Raw genomic sequence first — 12,011 nt, 5'->3', positions numbered from 1 at the left:
ATTCTTCATCAAATGCTGTTTGCGTCTAAGGAATTGGGAAGCCAACATGATCCTGTGCAGGAAATCAAATCCCGGGATGGAAGTAAGCCAAATGTCCTTCAACCCCATGAACTGGCACCACATGTGTTTATCAAGTTCAAGCGTGGTGAGCGTGTGGACCATTGAAAGAAACAACCAGGATCATCATTTCAAGACAAGGTAGGACAAGGCCTCTGTTGTTCCACAACCACGTGGTAGCCTTTATTTGCATTCACAGTCGTCACTGGGCTACTTTGAGGAATTAAGTGGCTTCATGCAATACACACATACACACACTCATGCACGTGAGCATGCACATGAACAGCTTAGTTTTAATTGTGTCAGCTTTCTGTGTCTGTAATGAGCTTTGAGTGGCTGCTCAGGTGTCAGATTCTCTTTGAGTTCCCAACTCTTCTGTGCATGTACCATTATGGTCCCCCATCTTTCCCACATCTCTATCACATATTTGCTTGTTGTAGTGGCATTGGAAGTTGTGGTGTGTCACGCGGTTTACCCTTTTGCCCAAACAACGCAAATAGCTTTACCTGCAAATGCTCATTGCAATGAGTCACTGGGATAGTTCGAGGCTTCTGGCTTCTGCTATAAAATCAATACTGGACCTCATAGAGACTCTCAGATATCCTACTGTTGCCCTGAGTTGTGGGGATCTGCAGGATCCTGCATTCACTCCAGCAACTTATAGACATGGAAGATACGGAAGTGGGCCAACTCAAAGCCCTAGATCTGAGCCTGGGTGGTGGTTAAGTTGGTCATCCTGCCGTATTTCCTGTATCCACACCACCACAGTTAACTCTCCTGCTGGCCAGGTGAGGGGCGGACCAGCTCTCCTGCTCTTCCATGATCATACCTCTGGAGTCAGCTCTCCCGCATTGCCCTGGATGAAGGTTGGGACCAGCTCTCCAGTGCCCACATCATAGCCATCAGGGCTAGCTCTTCTGCTCTGCCCAGGCAAGGGACACAGCCAGCTCTCCTATGCCCACATCGCCACTGGTGCCAACATACGGTGGCTGGTGAGGGGCACTCAGGCATGGTGATGGTTTCAGGCTGTCGTACAGATCCCAGACATCCTCATACCCTTTGGTAGTAGTACAGGCCACTGACATCAACACAGACCCAGGCTGCAAGAGGACCACAAACCCAGACATGACCCTTGGCAGCGGCAGCAGCAGCCCAGACATCACCATTGCCTCATGTGGTTACTCAGGGCTCTCACATCAGGCTGTGCCTTACCGCTGTCACATCTCCAGTCCTGCCTTTTTTCATAGTGCACAAGCTGCCAGGCTTTTCTTCCTGCCCTATTTCTCCACCACTTGCTTGCTCACTTCTCTCTCTCCCATCTCTCCACCCCCTACTTGTCCACTTCTGGGTTGGGTGCTGCTCACCGTGTCTCATCACTTCCACTGATCCCGCCTCCCTAACCCACTTTTATAACTACATCATGGGCTGAAAATAGATATATGATAAACTTGAAGATGGAGTTTTGTCATCAGACACTCCAGCGGTGACTGGATTCGGACTATATATGTGTTTATTTCAGCTCACAGTATTTTGATTTAATTGCCAACGTTCAAATTTGAGATGTTTCTCACACATATCCAGATGGCATTTCAGAACCAAAATTCTTGCACGTCAGCCACTCTCTTAGCAGGAACTGAGTGGTACCTGTCACCTTTACAAGAGGAGGTGTTGTTGGCTAGTTATAACACACACACACACAGAGAGAGAGAGAGAGAGAGAGAGAGAGAGAGAGAGAGAGAGAGAGAGAGAGAGAGACACTGAGACCTCCCCATAGCATTCAAGTTTTCAGTTTCTGCTTTGTACATTAACTTTAGGTGTTCTCAATAACGTCCGTGTATTTAATTTTTAACTACACATAACTTGTCACTTTCTTTACTTTTTTTTTTTTTTTTTTTTTTCGAGATAGGGTCTCTCTGTGTACCATTAGCTGTCCTGGACTCACTTTGTAGACCAGGCTGGCCTCGAATTCACAGTGATCTGCCTGCCTCTGCCTCCCGAGTGCTGGGATTAAAGGCGTGTGCCACCACGCGCAGCAACTCTTCACTTTATGGCATAGACTTTAAAACCTGTTTCTTGACCCTTCTCATGTGGTTTTAGGGCAGAACACCTCCTCGTCTCACATTGACACACAGACCCTCCATCCATAATTGGTTACCCTTACTCCATTTGATTTGTTGTTCCCTTTCTCCACAGGTTGGTAAAGCTCCCTCTGGAAGACGGGACGTTCTTAAGTGAAACAGATGTGCTTTTCCCCACCTCACTGCAGAAGGACCTCATTTATGGCCCCGTGCTGCCACTGTCCGCCATTGCCGGGCTGGTGGGAGAAGAGGCAGAGACGTTCAGGGTAGTTACCTTGCTTGCTCCAAGGCAGCAGTCTGGGAAGCGAGGGCTCCTTTGATGCTGAGGCAGCTGGGAATGACGGGTCATCTCGATTGTTACTGCACTGCCCGAGAAGCACATACTTGGGTCTAGAGAATTAGTAAGATGGTGGCAAGTCAGGGTACCCAGATGTGATCCTGATTTTGGACCTATTGATGTTGAGGGACTGGGGAGCAGGTAGAGATGCACGGCAGGAGCTGGCAAGTCGACTCCCTGTCCCCTGTCAGAAATGAAATGGCAGGCAGGGGTGGAGATACAGGTATCAGTGTAGTTCTCACAGGTCACACCTGGGAGCAAAGGGAGGGTGTTGGTGAGTAAGCAGAGAAAGTCTGAGGGAGACAAAGAAGCACACTGCTGACACCAGGAGGAGAAAGAGGAGTCCGCAGGAAGTCCACCCCCCTCCCCCATCTGAGCACAGGCTAATGCAGGGCAGTGGAACATAGTGGGGGATGGGGTTGTCAAATGACAGGATTTGTCAAGAGCTTCACACCCAAGCCCCCACCCACCCCCCTCCCCGCTTGCTTCTTTCCACACATGTACACCAAGCTCCCTTCAGGCAGCAGACTCACTCTCTCAGGCAGTGGGACCACATAGTGACCAAGTAGAACCGATCCTGTCAGAGAAAACAGACTAACAAGGCAGCAAAGAGAGACGCTAACTCAATACACAAGGCGATAATCGCATCAGTGGGGTGAGGCAGTGGAAAGGAAGGGGCTGCCTGCCATACATGAGAGAAACTTTCAAGGAACCATTCCTGTCACAAGCAGAAGGGGTGTTTCAAGTTCAGGGGACGGCATGCCCAGAGGCCCTGAGCTGAGACAGCCCGACATTTGAGGGACTGGCCAGAGGGCGATGGATGAGGGCAGAAACAGCAAATGTGACACAGAAGGATGGTCAGGAGGAAGACAGAGTAAGGGAGTCACAGGACAAGGCACTCAGGATGGAGATGAGTCCTCTGGGCCGCGGGACCCTGTTAAACTGGTATTCTGTGGAACTAAGCAATGGATAAAGGCCCAAGTGAGACAGCATTGTAGAAAATGAAGTAACTCACCATGAAAGACTAGATTATCTTAAAATGTCTGTGGCAAACAGGAGAAAATGTGCATGTTCATAGCATTCATTCTAATGAATGATAGTAATTCACGTTTGTAAATGAGGAAACATGACTATCGTCCAGCCCCGGTTCTAGCTTTGGAAAATGCACCACAATGTCTCAGCCTCTAGGGGGAAGCAAAGTAAAAACAAGGTACTCAGCCAGTTGTTATTTGGTGCCTAGAACTTTCAATTCTGTCTTCTTTCTCTCCTTCCCTCCCTCCCTCCCCCTCTCTCCGCCTTCTTCCCTCCCTCCCTCCCTCTCTCTCTCTCTCTCTCTCTCTCTCTCTCTCTCTCTCTCTCTCACGTTCCCTCCCTCCCTCCCTCTCTCATAAATGCGCAGGAGTCCTAATATTTCACATGTCACACTACTATTAGCCCAGCGTAGGGGGACCTAAGAAGAAGCTCCAGCTTCCCTGAGAGTCCCCACCTAAAGAAGTAAGGTGAAGCAGGATAAGTTGCCCAGTATTGACCTCTAGCCTAAGAGTGCAAGCCTGCACCTACACACACATACACACACACACACACACACACGCATGAACACACACGCACACACGCACCACATACCACACACACACACACGCACACCACAGAGAAAAAGTGAATGCCTAAACATGGAATTGCCAATGTTAAACAAAGCTCATGAATAAATTAAATAGCTTACTTTATGGGGCCTTCTGCTCGGTGCATTTTCACCTCCTGAAAGCAGCAATGTAATGCTGCAGTGTTATAATGCTACATCACACAGATGGCATATTACACGAAGATTAACTTAGAAATCTAATTTCCCAGTGGTTTGCCATATGTGTGTGTGTATACATACATACATACATACATACATACATACAGTGAGGAAAACAGATAAGGCATTGGTCACTGATTGCACAACATGTGGAGGTCTAGGCAAAGGTTTTCTCTCAAATGCCTCAATTTCCTTCCTTACTTTGAATGCCATTTGTCTCCTTAAGTTTTAAAAAATTTTTAGTTCGTGTGTATGAGTGTTTTGTCTGGATGTGTATCTGTGTACCTATGTGTATGTCTAGTGCTGAAGGCGGCCTGAAAAGGCCATCAGAGTCTCTGGAACTGGAGTTCCAGATGCTTGTGAGCTGCCATGTGGGTGCCGGGACTTGAACCCAGGTCCTCTGCAAAAGCAGCCTGTGTTCTTAACTGCTGAGCCTTCTGTCCCACCCCCAGAATGTCTCTTGACCTGAGTGCTAATGGAAAAAGAAAATCAATGATGCCGTGATCTATGCAGGAGTCTAGAAAGTTGTCAAGCTAGGCGCGGTTACAAGACATTGAATCAGCCCAGCTTTTCCTGTAGCCACCACCAGAATGGTGCATCATAGGCCTTTAAAAGCCCGGTGCACATTGTGCACGTGATTCAGAGCATTAGAAACCTATTCTGTTGTGTGATGGGAAAATCAAAAGCAGATGTTATCTGGGCAGAAACTGGATCCAACATAATGAATTTAAGCTCGAGGGTCTAGTTTCCTTGTTCCATCTGCATTAAAAAAAAAAAAAAAAAAAAGGCAGGGTAAGACTCAACTTTGATAAACTCAAATATTCCCCAACATAGTTCTGTTGCTCCAACTTTTAATGCAGCACAAAGTTGGAGTCCAGCTTTCCCTCTTTAGTCTTGAAGAGATCAGAATGTCTGATGTCTGATCCCAGAAGACTCGAAAAGGAGGCTGAGTTGGCGAAAGTTTTTGCACGCTGTCACTGCACACTGTCTCTTTTAAAAATCAGAATAGAAAATCAGGACATCTGCTCATACTATCCACGTGGCCCCACATTTATTCATTCCTAAAGTACATTACTAAAGAAAATTATATGAAACCAGACCCACAAAAATGAAAAAAAAAAATCCTATCTAACTATAGTTAAACTTTCCAAGTCTTAATCCTCACATTCTGTTTCATACATAGCGTCACTGGTATTGGGGGAACCAGACTGCCTGCCCCTTGTTTCAGATTTTGCAAGCTGGTGTAATACCAGATTTGCACAAGTGTAATACTAGCATTGGGGAGACAAAGGCAGGTGGATCAAAAGTTCCAGGCTAGCGTGGGGTACACAGTGAGATCCTATCAATAAACAAACAAAGTGTTAAGTGCACTTAACTGCACCAATAAGAGTGGCCGCCTCTTTTCCTGATGAGTCAGATCTCAGGCAGCTCCTGCAGAAAAGCCACTCAATGGCAACAGTCTAATCCCTTTGGTTGGTTGGTTGGTGCTTTTCTCTCTCTCTTTCTTTCTCTTTCTGTTTTCTTTCTTTCTTTCGGTGGGGGTGGGAGGGCAAGTGGTGATTATTCAGGCTTTTATTTTCTAACTGTCCAAGTCTATGAAGACATGAAACAGGCCCGTCATACAGTTAAAGGCACCTCCGCACCCCCACTGCTGCATCTTGTCCCTGACTACCACCTTGGTTGTATGTCCATCTGAACAACTCGCTTCCCTCTCTACCCTCCTCCCTTGACCAGGAAGAGCCCATTGCTTTATCACCACCCCTCCTGTAGCCCACATGTCTGTCCCAGCTGTCACCTCTCTGCTTCCTGACTCTGCTGTCCACTGATTGTTCGCTACATGACTGTGCCACTGGGAAGAAACCAGACTGGATGCTCTGTCTGTCATATAACCAATAGCCAACACGCATTTGTTGGAATATGCACCATCAACAACCTATGTCAGTTGGGAATCTGCTAGGGACACTTATTTTGGTAGGACTGCTACTGTCACTACTTTGAATCTACACATCTTTCATAAATTAAAAGAGTTATCTGTTATCAGACAGTTGAGCATTTGCTAGGAAGGTGGCTGGCACACAGCAAGGAGTATAGGATGGAAGATTGCTGTGCAGATGGTATGGAGTTCCCACTGCAGCACCTGCCCCACCTCACTTTCCTTCAACATGCTCCTCACGTACACGGTGTTCTCACTATTCAGCTTTGTACCTATTCTTTTACTTTCTCTTTCCCTTTGTGGTGGTAAGCTTGATCATTCACTACCACAGGCGGATGCTTGGAGCGGTGTCTGGGAAGGACCAAATGCTCAGTGAAAGGTGGTGGGACGGATGAGCACTTGAGTTAAAAGCAGGGCATGAACACAGAACTTTGGTTTGGTTTGGTTTGGTTCACTTCTCTTTATAACCCTAGAACTTAGTCTGTAGACCAGGCTGGCCTCAAACTCAGAGATGTGCCGGCTCCACCTCCCAAGTGCTAGGATTAAAGGCATGTGCCATCACAGTCCAGCGGCATAAACACAGAACTCTGGAAGAACCTAAACCAGCTTGGAAATTGATTCCTGGCCTGCTAACAAAGGGTATGTCAGTGGGTATAAGGGCACCAGAAGAAACCAAGGTACAAGTCTTCTTCTGGTAGAAGTCCTGTAGAACTGCAAGAAACTCAACATACACACACAGGTACACACCTGAGCACATCCACATGCTTGCATGCTCATACGGGCACACACACACACACACACATGTGCACATGCACACACCGGTGGTATACACATGCACACACTTGCACCTGCAGGTATGCGCACAACGTGCACACTCACATGCACACAAACACTAGTACGTTTCAATAGTTAAATAAAAGGAGTAGGGTAGTGACGTGTGGCTCAATGCTTCAGTGATTTGTTAGCAGGCAAAAGCCCCCCAGAACTGCAAAAAGAAGGGAAAAAAAAGAAAGAAAGGAGGGAGACACGGAGAAAGGGAGAGAGGAAGAGAGAAGGGGAGAGGTGAAGAGAGGGAAAAAGAGCGGGAAGGAGAGAGCGGAAAATAAGAAGAGAGGGCGAGAGGGAGACATTCTAGTATCCTGAACTCTAAGTCCAGCGCTGCAGCAAACATAGTTTTTGACATAGTCGTCAAAAAGCCACTTTGAGCTTTGTGGAGGAGCGCGTGTGGCCCATTCAAGGTTTACTGGGAGGAGGCTCTGTGCTGACTAGGGTCAGCCTCCCCTTGCTGAGAACAAGTGCTGAAGGCTGAGGAGAACAGTTAATGTCACCGTCTAGGCAAGCCTGAACAAATGATGGCCTGTTTTTGTGACCCAAGTCTAAGAGTGGTTTTACACTTTCAAGGGTCATAAAAAAGAAAACAGAGACAATATTCAATCTATGTGGTCCACAAAACCTGAAATGCCTACTCTCTAATTGTTTAAGGAAAAAAATAACTTGCTTTAAACCTGGTCCAAACTCTTTTCAGTGCCCAAAGGGAACTTCTGCTTACATTCTGTTCCTTCTGTGGAATCAAAGGCATGTGGAGGGATCCTAAGCCTCATGAGGGGAGCCACAGAGTTAAGCCAGAGGCTTCTCATTGCCTCTGACAGCCAGCTAAGCAGGGACCCCCAGCTGACCCTTGCAAGACTAGAAGATGAGATGCTAATGACAGACTTCCCCCAAAAGGGGGAGTGTTTGTAGCCAATCAAGGACTCAGGATGCCAAAAGTGGCTGCTAAGAAGCAGTTAATCACTCCTTTCAGCAGAATCCATGACAAAAGGACTCTGGCAGCATTTGCAAGAGAGTTTTGGTTGTTCAAAGTGAAATAAAATAGAGAAAAAGTAGAGGAAAGAACCACCACTGGTGCTGAACACAGAAAGGCCACGCATTCACACTGGCTACTCACTCTGGTTTCTTTGTGGCAGTTGTGCTGGTGGGTGGTCCTCTGGGGCTCTTGACCATGCTTAGTGTCCTAACACATGGATGTTGTTCTCTCCCAAAGCCGAAGGATGACATATACCCTCTGCTTCACCCAACTATGCACTGTTGGACTCCGTCAAGCGACCTGTATGTTGGGTGTGAAGAGGGCCATCTTCTGATGATTAACTCGGAGACCTTGAAGGTGACTGTGCTGCAGAAAATGGATGACCTTCCACTCCTGGGTAAGAGACCGCTCTGCCCAGAGCCCAGAAGTGCAGCTATGGGGTTAGCTTGGCATACCTTACACAGCTGTAATCTTGGTCCCTGATTTTCCCCTTGCTTAGAGACATCCTGGGGCCTCCTTCTGTTTAATTCTCTATCTCCAAGTCCTGTGATGATAAAGAATTGTGCCTTGTGCCTATGCACTGTTTAGTAAGTGTCAGTTGGCCCCTCGTGTTCCAATACCACTTTATATGCTCATGTCCTGAAACCCTCAAGATGTGACAAGAAGAGACACATGTAACTCCACGCACATGAGGTTTAAAAAGCACCCTCATCGCCATGGGCCGGCAGGATAACTCTGAAAATTAGGACGATTGCCACCGAGCTTCCCAGGCCAGTCTGGGTTTGATCCCCAGAATCCCCATGGGTAGACGGAGAAATCCAGCTCCTGCAGTTTGTCCTCTGATTTCCACATATGAAGTGTGTTACACGTACCCTCCCCTCCCACCACACATAAACCCAAAGCAAACAAGCTCAGCTTCATAGAGGCTGTGAGGCTGATGCCGGTATCCAAGGAATAAGGCTCCGGACTCCGAAGTCAGCTAATCGTGTCCTTTTCTGTCTCCCATTCCTTTCAACCGCCTTTCTGTGACAGCTGCCTCTTTAAATGTGCCATCCTGAAGACTCCTTTTCATGTGGTTTATTGCAAGGAGGACCTTATCCGCTCTGCCTTGCATCCAGTACCCATTCTTGGTTCCATCAGATGTGGCCAAGTGTAGGGCTTGGACCACAAGAACCCACCCCCACCCAAGGATGGGTTCTGGGAAGGGAGTTGTTCTCCAAGGCCACCCAATCAAGCCTGTGCCCTGCACTCTCATTTTTTTCACATATGGTGTTTACAACAAATCTCAGACTGTTTCTGACATTACTCTACATATGGTCCAAAGCAAGCAGCTGGCTACTATCATATGGTCATATTGAAGACATAAGTGTAACACCCAACCCAGAGTCTATGCTGCCCTGATGTCCCACCTCCTGCCGCTGGTCCTAGCTGCCACATTGACGTCATTTTCCTTTGGCCCCAGGATGAGTCTTTCATAACCAGTGTTTCTTCCTGGCATTTCACAGATCTGTCCCCTGGCTCATTTTTCTCTCTCCATATCACCCAGTGTCTGGCGATATGCTTCACATATTACTCTGTCTTGCACATTTCTCACAATTTCAGTGTTTTTCATCAAGTTCCTCTCCCAGTCTCTGACTCATATTTCCTTGACAAAGCTTTCCCACACGCCCCTCCTTATTGTGACCTCCCGTCCAGCCTTCTTTCTTTCTACAGAGTCCTGCTGCCTAGACCCTCCCCGAGAGCAAGCCTCGGTCCATCTTCAAGTCGCTACCCTTTACTGTTAGCTTCAGGAATGTCCATTTCTTTCTTGTCTGCTTCTTTGTGGACCCTTCTCTAGTCACACCTCAACCTTCAGGTGGCTACACTGGGACACCATGAGCTCCACAACACAGTTGGAGCCTCGCCCTGTGCTAGCCCAATGGCCCCAAGCCTCTCTTCCTTCCTGGCCATCAGCTGAGGTCACTGAAAGGCTTTGTGGTTTCATTCTGTTTAATCTCACTACAGAATCAAGTGGCCTCCACAAGCACTTGCAGAATGGATTGTAAAATGAGGCTTTCATTCCAAATATTCATCACATCTAATGCATTTTACACAATTAGGCTTAACCACCTTGTCTTAAGGATTGCTCACAATTCCTTTCCTGCATAACTCTTTTTTGCAGTGTATTACAAATGCTTTCAAATATGTGTTTATCAATTGGGTGTGTTGACACAAGAGACTGTAATCTCAGTGCTCAGGATGCTGAGGCAGGAGGATTATGAGTTTCAAACCAGCCCGCCCCCGCCCCCTCCCGCCACACACACTTTGAAGGCAAATCATATTTTTTCAAGTGCTGTTACAATGTGGACGTCCCAGTCACGGGACAGTAAGGGACCTATATAATTAATACAGTCACATCATTTTCACCCTCTAGGGACATTATTAAAAACAGGTGGACAAATAACCATACATAGGGGACTGAGAGTGTAAAGACATCAGATTAATTTGGCCACAGTTTTGGAAAGGAGATCCTCAAAGTAGGTGGCTGTATGCAGCTCCTAGACCAAGCCAGGCCTCTTAAGATTGCAGTGGCATCTGGGTTGCAGAGGGGGCTGCTGGGAGGTGGGCAGTAACTGAAGGAAAGGACATATTTCCAGGCCACCAACAACATCAGACATGCGCTGTGCAGCAAACAAACATTTTGATGGATGGCATCTGTCTTAGATTGGGTTTTTCTTGCTGTGAAGAGACACCATGACCAAGATAACTCTTATAAAGGCAAACATTTAATTGGGGCCTGGCTTATAGTTTCAGAGGTTTAGTCCATTACCATCATGGCAGGAAGCATGGCAGCATGCAGGCCGACATAGTGCTGGAGGAGCCAAGAGTTTACACCTTGATCTGAAGGCAACCAGGAGCAGACTGGATGTGTATCACACTGGGTCTAGCCTGTGCATTTAAGACCTCAAAGCCCCCAGTAAGGCCACACCCACTCCAAAAGGCCACACCCGTTCTACAAGGCCACACCTACTCTACAAGGCCACACCTCCTCTTGGTGCCACTCCCTATGGCCAAGCATTGAAACACTTCAGTCTGTGGGGGCCACACTCATTCAAAGCACCACACCCTCTGAGCCCATGTAGTTACCGTATTTTCCTACATAAACCAGTAACATGGTTTTGTTATTTCCTCCGCAGAGAAAATATCTTATTAATAACAAATGCTCATGTAGAACTGTTTTTTCCCTACTGTGCTTTATTTGATATAAATTTATAACACACATAAATCCTAAGTACACAGCCCGATGAGACTATGGTTTTGATTGCATGGGTCTTTGACCCCCGGCACCTGTTTGACGTCTATGGTTATTCATTCTCCTGCACTTCTTACTGTCTGATGTGTTGCTGCTCTTTTGATTACATCATCTACTTTCTCGTTCTTTCCCCAAAGATGGAGGCCAGCTTATCAATCCACTCACGCTGGTGTACCAGAAGGACGGCATGCTCGCCTCTGGAATCGTAACGTATTTTATTCCTCACAATTTCTCGCTTCGTGAAAAAGCACAGTTCCCCATTGCTGCCGCTTATGTTTAGGAGCCATATTTTTGGCATGTCGGGTTCTTTCAGATTGGCAAAGATAGAATATTGACTAGGCAAACTTTCTATTACATGCAAAAAGAGAAGACAAGTCATGTCTAGGCTGTTGCTAATGAACACACATAGGCTTTAGAAACCTGCAGCTGTCCCTCCCACCCAGAGGAAATACACCCAGTTATCTGCAGCCCAGTGTTGTGCCTGTTTTTGCAATAATGAACTGGGTTGTCAGAGATGAGCATGGTCTTTTGTCTGTTAGAGCTGATAATAACTTTCGGTATGACTAATCTCCACTTGCTTGAGCAGATGGAGTTAGCCACGAGCTCCTCATACAGTGAAAGCACTGTGTCTGGTAGAAGTCACCAGAGAGTGAACCTGGGGCATCACGCCCCAAGGATTATGATTTTATCCTCTAGCACACACAGTCCCAGG

The 12,011-nt window shown here is 47.1% G+C and overlaps 1 protein-coding gene across 1 annotated transcript in view; it reads left to right on the top strand.

The window, feature by feature from the left end:
* Positions 1-12,011, top strand: part of Cfap43 (cilia and flagella associated protein 43) — an 86,928-nt gene that overhangs the window by 12,362 nt on the left and 62,555 nt on the right. Inside the window, exons 4-7 of the mRNA XM_051146755.1 lie at positions 31-198; positions 2,251-2,401; positions 8,245-8,404; positions 11,437-11,504. Of these exons, the coding sequence (XP_051002712.1) occupies positions 31-198; positions 2,251-2,401; positions 8,245-8,404; positions 11,437-11,504 (547 nt within the window). The remainder of the gene's footprint in view (positions 1-30; positions 199-2,250; positions 2,402-8,244; positions 8,405-11,436; positions 11,505-12,011) is intronic.

The sequence above is a fragment of the Acomys russatus genome, chromosome 5, assembly GCF_903995435.1.
Source record: "Acomys russatus chromosome 5, mAcoRus1.1, whole genome shotgun sequence".
NCBI classification, from domain to species: Eukaryota; Metazoa; Chordata; class Mammalia; order Rodentia; family Muridae; genus Acomys; species Acomys russatus.
Note: the sequence above shows the minus strand (reverse complement) of the source record. Positions and strands in the feature narration are given on the sequence as shown.